Source organism: Leptonotus elevatus, chromosome 1, assembly GCF_054856555.1.
Source record: "Leptonotus elevatus isolate MCC_2025b chromosome 1, RoL_Lele_1.0, whole genome shotgun sequence".
Classification (NCBI taxonomy): Eukaryota; Metazoa; Chordata; class Actinopteri; order Syngnathiformes; family Syngnathidae; genus Leptonotus; species Leptonotus elevatus.
The window spans coordinates 43198675-43212820 of NC_141239.1; the positions used below are offsets into that span (position 1 = coordinate 43198675).

The window sequence follows — 14146 nt, forward strand, 5'->3', positions numbered from 1 at the left end:
AAGTGTGTAACACACAAACACATATTTTCTACACTAATGGAGTCAAAAAGTAAATAAATAGTATCACTGTTTGAATGCATCAGGCTGTCAATGAAGGCGCTCCCTTCCGCATTTAAAATTGTACTAAAGAATATATATATATATATATATATACAACATTTTAGTTTTATTATTCACCCCCAACATAGGGGAACTGGAGACTTAAAACTAAGAATTTGCCGTCTTTGTCATATCGTCGGAGACACTAAACCTCTAGTTTACGAAAAACTTTGGTCAGCTATTGATATTATTGATACTTACACGTACAAACACAATACGGGTCGAAGCTGGGCCTGAATTTGAATTAATTACTTCACGAAAAGCCATTAATACGACTAACATACAGTACAGACCACTGTTCTGTATGTTTCCAGCGAGTACAACGCGCGTCACTTTTGTCACCATCTTGGAAGGTGAGTTCAGGTGTCACGAGCCAACGTGGGAAATTCAAGATTCAGGGGCGTTTCTGTTCCGTTTTCCCATTGTGAAATAAAGACTCCGGTTTTCACAAGAGACTTCAGTTGACAGTTCAGTTCAGCTCAACTTCTACCAGGAGACTCATTCGTGGGGATTTATTCGTTTATTTCCTTCTTCATCCACACTTTGTTGGACATGGGATTCCTTCTCACCAAGATGATGACTGTGTTTGGTAACAGAGGTAAGAATAATTAGTTTATTCCTCAATTTCCCCTTTCAAAAATAGAGTAACATTTTAAAATGAATTAAATACAGTATTCTGTAACCGTTTAGCCCTCAGTGTCAATTAGTATTACTGTGCTACTCCTGTACACTGACCATTGTCATGTGCTATTTTGAAAAAGTGACAACCACTGGAGTCATTATATGAAGAGGACAAAATAAAGATGACTTCTCATACTAGTCATTAACTTATAATATATAACATATAATATATAACATATAATATTTACATTTGTCATCATATTGAGTATATGGGTATATGAACAGAGACATATGTTGCTCTTACTAACCATTGATTTATGTAATGTTGTGTCATTAATGTGCTATTGTTCTTATTGTTTCATTTCTAACATGAGAAGAACTGTAATGCTCACAGCGGATACTTCTCACATTTTAGCGCTCTTTAAACTGAAACAATGTCACAAAACTTCTCTTCCAGAGCACAAAGTCATCATTGTTGGTCTGGACAACGCAGGCAAGACGACCATTCTCTATCAGTTGTAAGAAACATCACCTTATTGACTTAACATCTCATTTTCTTGACATGTCACTAATGCTGTATTTATTGACTTCTAGTCTGACAAAGGAAGCCGTTCACACATCACCAACGATAGGCAGCAATGTGGAGCAGATCACCGTGAGGAACACACACTTTTTGGTGTGGGACATCGGAGGCCAGACGAGCCTCCGTAGCACCTGGTACTCCTACTACTGCAATGCCGAGGTGCGTTGATAGCGTGTCCTCTCCTGGAATGTCACATAAGCAGTTTTCTGCCTTGTGGGCCTTATCGTATTGTTGCACCTGATAACCAGGAGCTGTGATCATTACAGTCAGTGTATTATGTGTGCAAATGGGCTATGAACTTATTGTATGTTTTTGCCGATGGTGCACTTTTCAGATTGTCATTATAGTTGTGGACAGCACGGACGCAGGACGACTCATGCTCACCAAAGACGAGCTACACCGAATGCTCGCACATGAGGTGCATAGGCATTTTCCAGACATTATTTTTCATTTTGTAATGGCGCCATCACAACTCTTTTACAAACTTAAGTGAACACTCTCATAACACAAGTCAAACACATCAATATATTATATGGATGCATTTCAATAGGATGTGCGAAAAGATTTCAGTTGTTTCTATATGAGAATGTTTCACTAATGTACAGACTAGACAAGTAACCCGCAGGAGTGAAATGCTTTTATGGACAAGCAAGTGAAAAACTTTTACATACTCTATGAAATCATTTTTACATCTTACTGAAATGCACTCATAACTGAAATATGTTATTGACTGGTGTCTATAAGAGCATTTCAATAGAGTGTATGAAAGCATTTCAGTAGTTTACGCAAAAGTGTTGTGTGTATACGAGCGTTTCAGTTGTGTGTATGAGTTTCAGTAGATTATATGGGTGAAAAAAAATCATTTATGTGTATAAGATCATTTTACTAATGTAGAAGTGTTTTACTTGTGTAGGAGAGTGTTCCAGTGATTTGTATGGGTGCCTCACTTGTATATGTGAAAGCAATTGACTTGTTTTTCCCGCAGGACTTGCAGAGGGCCGCTGTTCTGGTGCTGGCCAACAAACAGGACGTAAAAGGCTCCATGACGGCGGCCGAGATCTCGCGCTACCTGACGCTGGACGCCATCACATCGCACAACTGGCACGTGCAGGCCTGCTGCGGCCTGACTGGAGAGGGGTCAGTTTCAGAACGTGAAAGTATCATGACAAAAAGCTGATAGGTGGGAATTCACAGCATTCAGATGATTTTGTTGTGTCTTCCAGTCTCAATGCCAGTCTGGACTGGATGCAGTCGCAGGTGGTTGCCTCCTGAGGATCCTGCCACTTCTTCCTCAAAGGAATGCGTAACAGTGAACACTGGGACACAGCCTACCTCAGCGGAACAGTGTCAATCATTTGATTGGTATGCAAAAAGGTGTGCCGCAATCACGTCAGTGTAAATTGGGATTGTTCACCATCTAATTATCTGTAAACGTAAAACTGTGATTGTTATTTATGCTCACTTCAAACAAGACCGAATGAATGGACGTTTGAGTTTAACTCCTCCTTTGTGCTGGAAAAGGAACTAAGTATTTGTGTACATACAGCATGTGTGTGATGGCTTTATGATTGTATGTAGTGTTTTTATAATGTTTTTTAAGTGATGAAAATTACTTTAATGAAAATTAGCAGGGATTAATGGTAATTAGCTAAACTAGACAGTTACAAAGCCTGTGTTCAAGTTTTATTAAACAAAAACAAAAATCTCGCTTGGTTAAAATGGATAGTTTATGCCATTATTAAAAAATATAGTAGTGCCTTGAGATACAAGTTTAGTTTGTCCTATCAACATGTTTGTAAACCAAAGCTTGCGTATCTCAAATCATCTCTTCCCACTGAAACAAATGGAAATGCCATTAATCCGTTCCAGCCTTCCCCCAAAAAACAGAAAATACTGTAATGTATAATTTAATGAGGACAAATAACACTGCATAATATTGTACGGCAACATTTTTTTTTTTGACAAGCCAGTTCATACTGTTCATTGAGACACTCAACTTATCAGTATGACATTAATAGTAATATAATATTATTAGTCACTTGTGTTCAATCAGTTGCCTTAAGGATCACCTCAACTTAGATGCTATTTAAGCATTAGCATCAAGCCAGTGGAAAGGAAGGCTAAGCTTTGAGGTTGTTTTAAATACACAATCTTACTTTTATGTTTCGTGAACTTCAACTGGTTGTAGCAATAAACAGCTTGAAGCCTCGTTTTGTTGCATGTTTGCTGAAATACTGCTTACTGTCAAGCGAGTTCACTACAACCATACAGCGCTTATTTCTCAAGTCTGCGCTCACGAGCCGAAGCAAAAAATAAATGAATAAATAAATAAAAAGTCCAAATGACGGCTCATATCTAAAAAAAAAAAACTAAGTAGAGTCACACATGTCGCAAGGCACCACTGTATATTATACAAATTGTAACAGCAGAAGGGATTAAGTCAATTTTGGAATTTTGTAAAAAATAAAATAAAACCACTAGCCATGTGTAGCATTACATTACACAAAGACTCATGAAATGTATTTATTTAAACTTTGTGAATAATTTTTTCATGTAGAATGTGTGGATTGCTATTTCTGAACAGTTTCAAGGGCTTTTTGCTCCATATGTGCTGTAATAAATGAACGCCTTTGAATTTGTATTAGTTGCATGAGGTCAAGTGAGTTTTTCTGATGCATTTTGCTAAGTGCATTTCACCTTCATTTCACAATTTAAACAGGAGAAACAAGTAAAGGATGGCGGCTAGGATGTCAACACAATCTACTACCAAGTTCCTAATGCACAGTATGACATACAGCATCACCGCCATCTTGAAACAGTAAATACATTTTTTCTTCACACGTTCCAAGAACCAGCATGTGGTGCGTCCGCTTGCTGCCACGACTGAATTAGCGGCGTGCACCAAACATCCGAGAACCGTAGGAACTTGATTCTCGGTTTTGCCGAGTGTTTTCGGCGAGGAGAGATTTGGATAAATCGGCAGAGGCGTCCTCCTGTGGTGCATGTAGCTCAACACAGAGCTTATGGTGTGCAGGTGGCGCCAGCATTTAGTGTATTGAGCGTGCGTAGAGCAGCTACCGGTGACCTGATAAAGCAGGAAGTGCTTGTTGGATTTCCCATGGAGGGGAGTGCGCTCGGTTTGTGTTGGTGGTGCACCATTGAGGGGGTGGTGAGGGCCTCCGACTGAGGGTGCTGACAGGAGGCAGCTTCTCGCTGTTGCCGAGAGCCAAGAACCGATGCTGCTTAAGATTCGCATCCTTACTGCTGGGACGATCTGCTACAGCATCGGTGTAACTTATGTCGGGCATCCATTCAGCCGGTGGTGCACGCTTACTGTTTAAAATTACACATTGTGATGTCATCATGACTCCACCTATCAACTCCTCTGAGCCAGAGGACAGGTAGTTAGCACAGTGCTAATTGTGAGGTCACGCAGGTGATGGTGCTATTTAAGTTGGACATCCAATCTAGCACAACCAAGTTTTAAAATGACACAGTGCGATGTCATCATGATTCCACCTATCAACCCCTCTTAGCTAGAGGACAGATAAATAGCACAGTGCTAACTGTGATGTCATGCAGGTGAGACAATTCCTCGCAGCCCAGGTGGTTTCCACCAATTACGTATGACATAGGCCCATTTGACATTGAAATAATCTCACGGCACATAAGCAAACAAAAATATCACAAAATTAAGATACTGTATACATGAAATAATGACAACATTGGAGATCACAATTTATTTATTTTTTAGTTCAGTCTGACAGCTGTTTTAACTAATTTTATGGTGTCAGTGTTTAGCATGTCAAGTTTTTGAGCTATCCCAGTTTTCTTGAGGGGAGGAGGGTGTAAAATAAATGTTTATATAAGTAAATAAAATACAAAGATGGAATAGTTACAACTTACAAGCTTTGAAAACTTAAAAAACGACATAGAACTTGTAACGGTATGCCCCTAATGACAAGGTTAAGAGAAAAGCCATTGCTAATACTCTTAATTGTTACTATGCTAGTGTTCTGTTTGAAGATATTGATAGTGCGGACCTATTGGGAACTGCACACACCTCTCAATGGTGACTGCACAAATAAGTTGCAACATATCTGTATATGAGTCCAGTCATATAATCAGCTCTTCTTACTATAGTCTAAATACAGCTAATTCGGGGGATTTTGCTTATCTGGAAGCTGAGCTGTGAAGAAAAAAAACTTGTCGTGCTAGAAAAAAAATGACTGCAACTTTGGAATAAGCAAGCAAATTTTAGTTTTAATCAGCATAAAAATCCAACTCAACAGAATCCCAAAAATTGTTCCCCACAAGTGCAATGAATGGTTGTCGTGGAAGAGCATTTAATTGTGCCTAACACTATAAGTCACTTCACAGATAAAAAAAAAAACTTTTTTGTAAATGAATACCAATTTTTGTACAAATTATGTGAAATTTCATAATGTCTCACATTACACTAACATTCATTCATTATCCGATCTAGTGCGGTTGTTCTCAAATGGGGGTATGCATACCCCTGAGGGTATGTAAATCCAGTTCAGGGAGCACGGGAGATTTTAAAATATATTTAAAAAGTAGCATCAATGCAAAAATAAAAAACGTTTGATCACAGCAGTTGCCTGCCCTGCCACCAAGAATGACAAAGATCCACAATGAAGCAATGAAGCACAAGCATATACAGTACAGGCCAAAAGTTTGGACACACCTTCTGATTTCATGCGTTTGCAATATAAATATATAACAATATAAACATGTTTTCAGTTATTTCACCATTTTTGTTGTTGTTAAGTACCACTATGAATGAAATTCCAAAATAAATCAGACACTAATAGCACATGCTGTGCTTGTGTTTGGGGATTTGGTAGCCTTTTGTATAAAGGGCAGTCGAATGAGCTCATGTGACATCTCCCGGCCAATCACCTTGGAAAAGTAATCATCACAAAGCTTTCGGAGAAGGAAGGACAATAAAGGAAACACAGTGAGAAATGTCGCATATGAAGAAGAGAAGGTCTGCTTACTTTTTTGTATAATAAACATAAGTTGAAATATTATAATTTCACAAGATGACCATATCATACATATTTTTGAAACGCGTGGCTTCTGAGAGGTAATTATTGTTCGTTTTCCCCAGAAATTAGTGGTAGTCATGAATTCAGATATTTTTAATCAAATTGGTCATATTTGTTGTCCATTATCCACATATGACAACCATTATTAATACTGTACTGCATTATATTCTTGATATTCGTCATGCTTATTTTTGTATTTTCATATTCTCGTCATCCGAAAATTACATCTCCAAAATGGCAACAGTGTTTTTGATTAGCGTAAGCGTTTATTAATCTGTCCACTGGTGGTCAGAAGGGATGAAATAGGGTTACTCTAAAATACACTGATTTTAATTTAGATATCAGAACCGCGCCAACTGTTTTTCGCTACATGAAAACATTGCCTCCAAACAGATTTATGTTTGTATGTGTATGTCATGTTATTGTTGTAATTCATTTATGGAAATTAGTCTACTGATAACAACGTGACCAAAAATAAGTTGTTGTTTTTTTAAGCCATACGTTTACTGACTTTTAGATATGGTATTTCATAGAATACAACGTCTCTAAAATGGACATATGTCCTCTACCAAAAGTGACGGTACATATATCAAAAGTTGAACATTTTGAATTAAGCTTTTACTGACTTTAACTTAGACATTTGCTTAAAGTACCACTAAGGAACTTTTCAACTTTAATAAAATATTTTCATAACTCTTCTAATGAAACATCGACTTAAACTAGTTGAATGGTACCTTTGCCATAGCCTGAGGGAGTCCATTATTTTTACTGGCACTAAGCAACTTTGAGGAGGATGGTAGGAACACTGCCACACACAAAAAAAAAACTACAAATGTGCTGACTGCTTTATGGCATACGTCACTTTCCCCAATCGCTACAAAGATGGAAGTCAATTTGAATGTTTAATCATTGTTGAAGAAAAAGGGAAGCTACCCAGATAAAAAGACAGTCTAGGATCAACATCGCTGGTGTGAGCTCAAAAACGACACAATGCGCTTGTTCTCATTGGATATGTGGTCTTCCTTCAGACTTATAACATTACCGCTTTTGTCCATGTGTTGGTCGCTGGAGAGTCTGTGTGTGTCTGGGCCGTATCAACTATTACACAAAAAAAGGGTTCAATTATTAAAACTAAGCACAATACTAAAACAATACAATACTACAATAGCACAATACTAATCCATTCTTCTTAATGTTTATTTAAAAACAGTTCAGATTCAGAACATTAACATTTCCTCAGAACATGAACAAAATTGGTGCTCCTGTCCGTTCTCTCATCTCTCAGATACTTTGCATAGTACGCAACATGTGTAATTGAATTATGATATCTAATTTCTTGAGCAACGTAACTTTTCTCTGAAGACATGGTGGGTACCCATGTGCTCAACAACAATAACAACAGGTTTTATTGAAATTAACTGTTTCTTTGCCAACCTCTCTCTTCCTAGCAGGTTTGGAAAAAAAAGGCATGACTGAGTTTGGGTGACAGGATATATTTCCTTCCACTTGGTGTCACTTCACAATTATGTTTTGCCGAATTATGTTTTGCCGAAAGCTGAACTATTGTAGCCCACAAGTGATATGAAAACATGAAAACACAAAAACAGCCATGGCAATAACATAGCAAAAAAGGTGGGGTTCGTACTATCATTAAACTTTGATGTCAAATAGGGGACTGCAAAATATCCTCCTGTGGGCCCGCAAGTTTGAGATGTACGGAAGAGGATTAATTTATGCCAATAAATGGAAAACCTTTTTTTTTTTATGATTGTTAGATTTTTCAAAAATTTTTCAACCAACGTGTTTATTTAAACATTGCATACAAAAATAAAATCACATTTCAGTTATAATTTTTCTTTGCCACAAAGCATTTATAGACCATAATTTATACATGGTTTAATAACAATAATAATAATAATAATAATAATAATTGCCCTGCGATTGGCTGGCAACCAGTTCAGGGTGTACCCCGCCTACTGCCCGAAGCCAGCTGGGATAGGCTCCAGCAACCCCTGCGACCCTTGTGAGGACAAGTGGTACAGAAAATGGATGGGTGGATGGATAATAATAATAATAATAATAATAATAATAATAATAATAATAATAATAATAATAATAATAATAATAATAATAATAATAATAATAATAATAAAGGACACTTGCTGGTATTTCTCAAACACACAAAAAAGTTGTAGTTAGTTTCTTCCTTGAACAGGGATGTATAATACAGAGAGGTCAGGCAATCCGATTTACGTTTTACAAAAAAATATATGCAACAAGGAAATAAAAGTAAATTATATAACAATTAAAACAAGAGGAAGAAAATATAATTAATTGCACTGAATATATACATTGCTTTTTTTCTTAATTCAGAAATTCTGCCTGAATTACTATTATTGATTGGCAGTTTTTGCTTATTGTCATTTTAAGAGACTTTCGATCGAGAAATTTCGATCTCAATCCAAAATAATTTGAACGGTCTTGAATTTATGAATATGACATTTTCCTAACAAAACAGTAATAAGCTAACAATACTTAACAATTTTCATGTTCTTACACCCAAACACATTCTTGTGTTTTGATTTTCACATTAGTTTTCAATATCGTTCCAAAACGCAGTACTAATGGAATGTTTTTAGTTTCGTTTTTTTGTTACCGGGTGGGACGTCACCCGAAAGTCGAGGCTTTAAAATCCCAAAACGACACAAACCAGCGCGTGAATACCACTGACTACATGGAAAACCTCCACAAAATACTTTAAATAATAATTATTGGTGAAATAAATACGGCATCTAAGATTTTTCGAAGACATAAACAAAGATGACATCATTCCCCGCCTTGCCAAGGACAAACAAGCTGTCACGTGTTTTAATGCGGAAGTTCCAGCGGTGTGTTTTAGCACAAATCAAGATGGCAGCGCACCCGGGAGGAGGTGGACAGGGTATGTTAGCCAGCCGCACCTTTGTTAATGCTCATTAAAAGTACCCGTGACAGCGTCACCGACACTTCGGAACGCGTACACGACACTGTCCTGTCGTCATTTGTTCTCATTCTACGACTGTGGCTTAGTTTGTCGTTGGCAAAACGCAACCTTTTTGCCATGAGAGGTGAGACGCTAGCCTCACGTTAGCTCGCGCTTCAAGTTAGTCTCGAGATAAGTCAAGAGGAAATAAACCGCAGCAGTGTGGCGACATTGACCTAAAAAAAACCATCAACTGTTTTGTTATATGGACACAATGTTTTATGCTTTAGCCTAACGTTTACTTACTTTGCAAGATGAACAGCTTTGTTTATCTTTATTTATTTATTTACAGTTCTTGTATAAGGGAATGTGAATATCAGGAATGCCGAAAAAATCAATACTGTGCCGCCACGAATTGCGAAAATCCGTGAATAAATGACGACTCTCAAAACTGTTTTTTAATTGGCTGTACATTACACAAGAGTTGGCAGCAACCGCTCTGTGTCGTTGAAACTCCTCAATTCACTTCAACATACTTCCTTGACACAAAGATGTCTGCAGTATCACAAAAACAGCGAGTAGGCGACCAATACAGAAAAATGACTTCTTTTTTTTTCTGGGCTTTTTTCGGTATGAGACAAATTCATGAGTTGCGATATCGTAAATATAAGTAAGGAAACACATCAATAAGTGAATGATGAACATAGCAAGCTCTTATTTTTAGTGGCATCAACCCTGTTCTGTGTCTTGCAGGCGACTCCAAGGAGCAGATGCTTGAATTGGGAGCCGTCTTGTTGAAGGAGTAAGCTCAATTGTCACATAACTAATCAATTGATTTTTTTCCTTGACGTGATTTTTGCTGCTCATCCCCCGCCCCCCCCCCCCCCCAGTTTCATTTACGAGCGAATCCAACGGTACGGTGACAACAGCGCAGTGGTGACCCGGACCCAGCTGGGCGGAGGCGAAATATGCGATACAAACCATAAGAGGCTGGCCCAGTGCCTGCAGAAGATTGGAGATGAGCTGGATGGCAACATGGAGCTCCAACAGTAAGCGGCTGTGGCATTTGCTGATCACATTTACTTTTGGATTTAAAGGAAATGAAAAAAGACTTGTTTGGATGCTGTCTTGAATGTTTTTCACAGATATATTAGTAATTTGGCATGGCTGCTAGGCTTTGCGTTTTTGTTATTGTGGAGACTACTGACAAAATGAATTCCATATGTCGATCTATCTACATTATATCTACTTTATCTTATTGTACCATCTCTACAAGGGCCTGACCAATTAATTGGCCAGCCCATTTACTTGTCTGGTAACAGCTCTTTTAAAATCAGCAGTTTTTGTTGTTGTGTTTTTTAACTCGTTGTGGGCTGTTTATTTCAACAACAGAGTGACGTTCACTAATACACATTTAGACAGATTTGTGAAAAGCATTTTGTGATAAATGGCCGTTGTGTATGTAAAAAAAAAGAAAAGAAAAAAGTGTCGGACTTTTGAGTCCAGCTCATGAAAAATGGGAGCAAAAATAATACCTTTATATTTTTGTTAAATATATTTGCCTATGGTTAACGGTATTCCTAATCCTTTCCTGATTCCAATTTCCCTCGCTAAGGATGATCAACTGTCCCTCGTTGAGACCTTCCAAAGAGGTGTTTGTGAAGGTGGCTGTTGAGATCTTCTCCGACGGAAAGTTCAGCTGGGGCCGAGTGGTCACCCTCTTTTACTTGGCCTGTCGACTCGTCATCAAAGTGAGTCACGCCGAATAAACACAAGGAAAATGTTTTCAATACTGAGAGAGGCTTAACTGGGACATATCATTCATTTGTGTGACAATTGAAAACAGATTCCCGGTTTCTTAACATGTCGGTTATGTGCTTCTTGCCCTAACCCTACACAGCCTATTTCTTTTGCCAAGTTGCCGAAACAGCATTTTGCTTTGTGTTGGCAGCCAAAATGTGAGCTTCACATGCACCAATTATGGTGCAGTAATGCCCTGACATGTGGGCAAGGAGAGCCACAGTCATGATGCACTTTCAGACGTTGATTACACATGACAGTCAACAACTCAAATACAAAACGAGAACACTCTCGCTCTGAACTCATTCACTGCCATTGACAGCTATAGACGTCAAAAATTCATTTGAACAATTTCTATTAGCTTAACATTTGTTTTAAATTTTTGTTAACAAGAGTATGAAAACCTAGGAAAAATCTTTTGGGTACATTTTGAACAGATATAAAATTTGTGATTAATCGTGAGTTAACTAGTGAAGTCATGCGATTAATTAAAATTACAAATTTTAATTGCCTGATGCTCCTAATTTTTAATAATCTTTTCTTAAAGAGATATATATATATTTTATATTTATTTATGTTTTTTTTGTGTGTGTGAAAAGATTATTAAAAATTAGGGCCATCAGGTGATTACATTTTTTTTTTTAAATCGTAATTAATCGCATGACTTCACTAGTTAAGTCACGATTAATCACAAATTGTATATCTGTTCTAATACAATAAAAACAAATCTAGGTTTTCATACTCTTGTTAACAAAAATTGGGAAAAAAATGTTCAAATGAATTTTTGATGTCTATAGCCGACAATGGCAGTGAATGAGTTAATGTCACTTAATAGGGCATACAAAGGCACAAATGCAACACACAAATACTACAGTACATAGAGTAAAAACTTCATCAAGCAAGTTCATTTACATTTTCTATTTCTTATAAAAATGAAGTGTTTCCCCTTTCATGAAAACAAACAAACGCTCAAACCAGATTGTGTACATCCAGACTAAGTGTAAAATAATAGTGCGAGTATTTGAAGGATGCATGGTTTTCACGAGTCAGGCAATAAAACGATTCAGCATAAATGACCTGGTGGGTAATAAAAAAAAAAGAAGTAAAAATGTGGGTGTTGTGGTTGTAGTGGTGGTGGCGGCGTGGGGTGTGCACAGAATATGGAGATAGATGGATTTTATTGGACATGTATTCATTCATTCTCTGGACAAATGTATGTAACAATCCAATGTGAAAAATTCATTGAATACACACAAAAATCGCAGAATTTAAGATTTTTTTTCTCAGAGTTCACTAAGAGGTATACATCTTCCAGTTGTATATATTTTTACTTTAAGTAATTTTTTGCTGAATTCATGTCACTATAATTTTAAAAAATTGTTTCTGACCTCTGTTACATCTTGTCATTGCCATATATGACGATGCATTTCCAAATTGTATTTTACGTGCAGGCGCTACTGACTCACGTTCCTGACATCATCAGAACAATCATCAACTGGACCATCGATTACCTCCGCGAAAATGTTCTCAACTGGATCCGGGAACAAGGAGGCTGGGTAAGGACGTCCGAAATCACCACACATGTCCCAGCGCTGCGTTCTCAGCATTCAAACATGCTCATGTGTTTATTTTCTTCAGGAGGGCATTCGCTCCTATTTTGGTACTCCGACGTGGCAAATGGTGGCCGTGTTCATGGCGGGGGTCATCGCCACCATCCTCGTGGCTCGTAAGATGTGACGAGCGCGCCCGTAGGGAAACAAGGAGGCCGAGGAGAACAAAGAACTTGCATGAGGACTTGAACTTTTTGTAAGGACCGTGGTGCTGTTGTTGCCCCCACCCTCCACCCCGTGTCATGTGAGGCGTATTTACTAAAGGCGGTTTGGGTGGAGTGGGGCCACACATGCACACACACACACACACACACACTGAGCGAGGGAATGCATTTTAAGTAATTTATTTTTTACCTCTTTGGTATAAAAAGAAAAAAAAATCACTGTATTTTTGTTTTCTGCTGTCATTTGGAGGATTTGTTTTTACCTCCTTTATTTCATTCAGAAAGAATGCATCTTCCTCCTATTTGTCAATGTGCAATCAACCTGTTCTATTATTGGCTTCTTCCTTTACAAAAACAACAATCCTTATTTGTCGGTAAGATTTATAAAAAAAAAAAAGGCTGCCGTTTCTGTCCTGTTTTTGTTTTGACTCCTGTTTCTATAGCAATATGTGGACAATTCAGATGGTTAATTGAGCTGTTCCGTTGTCTTCTAAAATGGAGTCTGCTTATGTAACGTTGAGTCACACTCTGGACCAGCATTTGTAGTAAAGCGCGCTAGTGTGTGTGATCACAAAAACACACAGAAAGGTTGTGTGTACCTCACCTAGTTCAAAAGTACAGTACTGTATTAGTTCTACGGGAGTCATTCAAAATTCTGTTTTCTCGACACAGCAAAAACAAAAAACCTTGTTTGTTAGTGCCTTGTTCCTTTGTTTTTTTTTATACTGAAATATTCACATTTTCTACAACATTTCTAGTTCGTTAAGCCCTGGAAGAAAAAAATAATCACTTTGGAGTGAATTTGTATGTTGTAATATGGATATTAAACATTTAACACGTGACTGTTTTTCTTTGCCGCACTATTCAACTTCCTTAAGATTATCCATCATTCATTACCACCCATTGACAGTTTAGTGCAAATGAAACTAGAACACAACAGTGAATCTGAGAACTGTGTGGCGTGTTGATCCATAAAATCACATATACAAAAAAGGCCACCACTTAGTAACTCAGATTTATTGCGTCGTAATAAATTACCTGGACTTTTTTTTAATGGCAAGTTTTAAAATCCACAAATTGAACTTTTGCTCCTGGTACAAATACGTGACACCTATCTTAAGATACGAGTCACCCGACTTTTTTGAGATATGATTTTTTTCTGCTTTGACTGGCAAACAAAAACCTAAAGTATTGTATGGTGGCAGTAAAGTCAATTCATAATAAGCAGGAGTTTG

The 14146-nt window shown here is 37.6% G+C and overlaps 2 protein-coding genes and 1 long non-coding RNA gene across 8 annotated transcripts in view; 2 read left to right on the forward strand and 1 right to left on the reverse strand.

Moving 5' to 3' along the window:
• Positions 1 to 437, reverse strand: part of LOC147182316 (uncharacterized) — a 38208-nt gene extending 37771 nt beyond the window's left edge. For all 4 annotated transcript variants that reach the window (XR_015095565.1, XR_015095483.1, XR_015095523.1 and 1 more), the window contains exon 1: positions 301 to 437. This is a non-coding gene — a long non-coding RNA (uncharacterized LOC147182316). The remainder of the gene's footprint in view (positions 1 to 300) is intronic.
• A 112-nt stretch (positions 438 to 549) lies between these two features.
• Positions 550 to 3942, forward strand: arl5c (ADP-ribosylation factor-like 5C). The gene is made up of 6 exons (XM_086078537.1): positions 550 to 697; positions 1178 to 1238; positions 1315 to 1462; positions 1638 to 1721; positions 2289 to 2440; positions 2527 to 3942. Exons 1-6 carry the CDS (start codon positions 652 to 654, stop codon positions 2573 to 2575), a joined length of 540 nt encoding a protein of 179 aa, XP_085934663.1. The 5' UTR covers positions 550 to 651; the 3' UTR covers positions 2576 to 3942.
• A 2312-nt stretch (positions 3943 to 6254) lies between these two features.
• Positions 6255 to 13753, forward strand: LOC147182319 (apoptosis regulator BAX-like). Of its 3 annotated transcripts, none has more exons than XM_086084964.1 (6): positions 6255 to 6314; positions 10091 to 10139; positions 10228 to 10386; positions 10953 to 11088; positions 12589 to 12693; positions 12776 to 13753. In XM_086084964.1, exons 2-6 carry the CDS (start codon positions 10108 to 10110, stop codon positions 12872 to 12874), a joined length of 531 nt encoding a protein of 176 aa, XP_085941090.1. In that variant the 5' UTR covers positions 6255 to 6314; positions 10091 to 10107; the 3' UTR covers positions 12875 to 13753. The 3 variants fall into 3 exon arrangements, with proteins under 3 accessions (XP_085941090.1, XP_085940247.1, XP_085939521.1); XM_086084121.1 differs by having other exon boundaries at positions 6277 to 6413; XM_086083395.1 differs by lacking the exon at positions 6255 to 6314 and adding an exon at positions 9231 to 9316.
• The last annotated feature ends 393 nt before the right edge of the window (positions 13754 to 14146 follow it).

Coding starts and splice junctions, on each gene's coding strand:
- arl5c (XM_086078537.1), top strand. CDS start 652: ATGGGATTCCTTCTCACCAAGATGATGACTGTGTTTGGTAACAGAG. Junction 1,722..2,288: donor ACCGAATGCTCGCACATGAG/GTGCATAGGCAT, acceptor TTTTTCCCGCAG/GACTTGCAGAGGGCCGCTGT. Junction 2,441..2,526: donor TGCGGCCTGACTGGAGAGGG/GTCAGTTTCAGA, acceptor TGTGTCTTCCAG/TCTCAATGCCAGTCTGGACT.
- LOC147182319 (XM_086083395.1), top strand. CDS start 9,247: ATGCGGAAGTTCCAGCGGTGTGTTTTAGCACAAATCAAGATGGCAGCG. Junction 10,140..10,227: donor GGAGCCGTCTTGTTGAAGGA/GTAAGCTCAATT, acceptor CCCCCCCCCCAG/TTTCATTTACGAGCGAATCC. Junction 11,089..12,588: donor CCTGTCGACTCGTCATCAAA/GTGAGTCACGCC, acceptor TTTTACGTGCAG/GCGCTACTGACTCACGTTCC.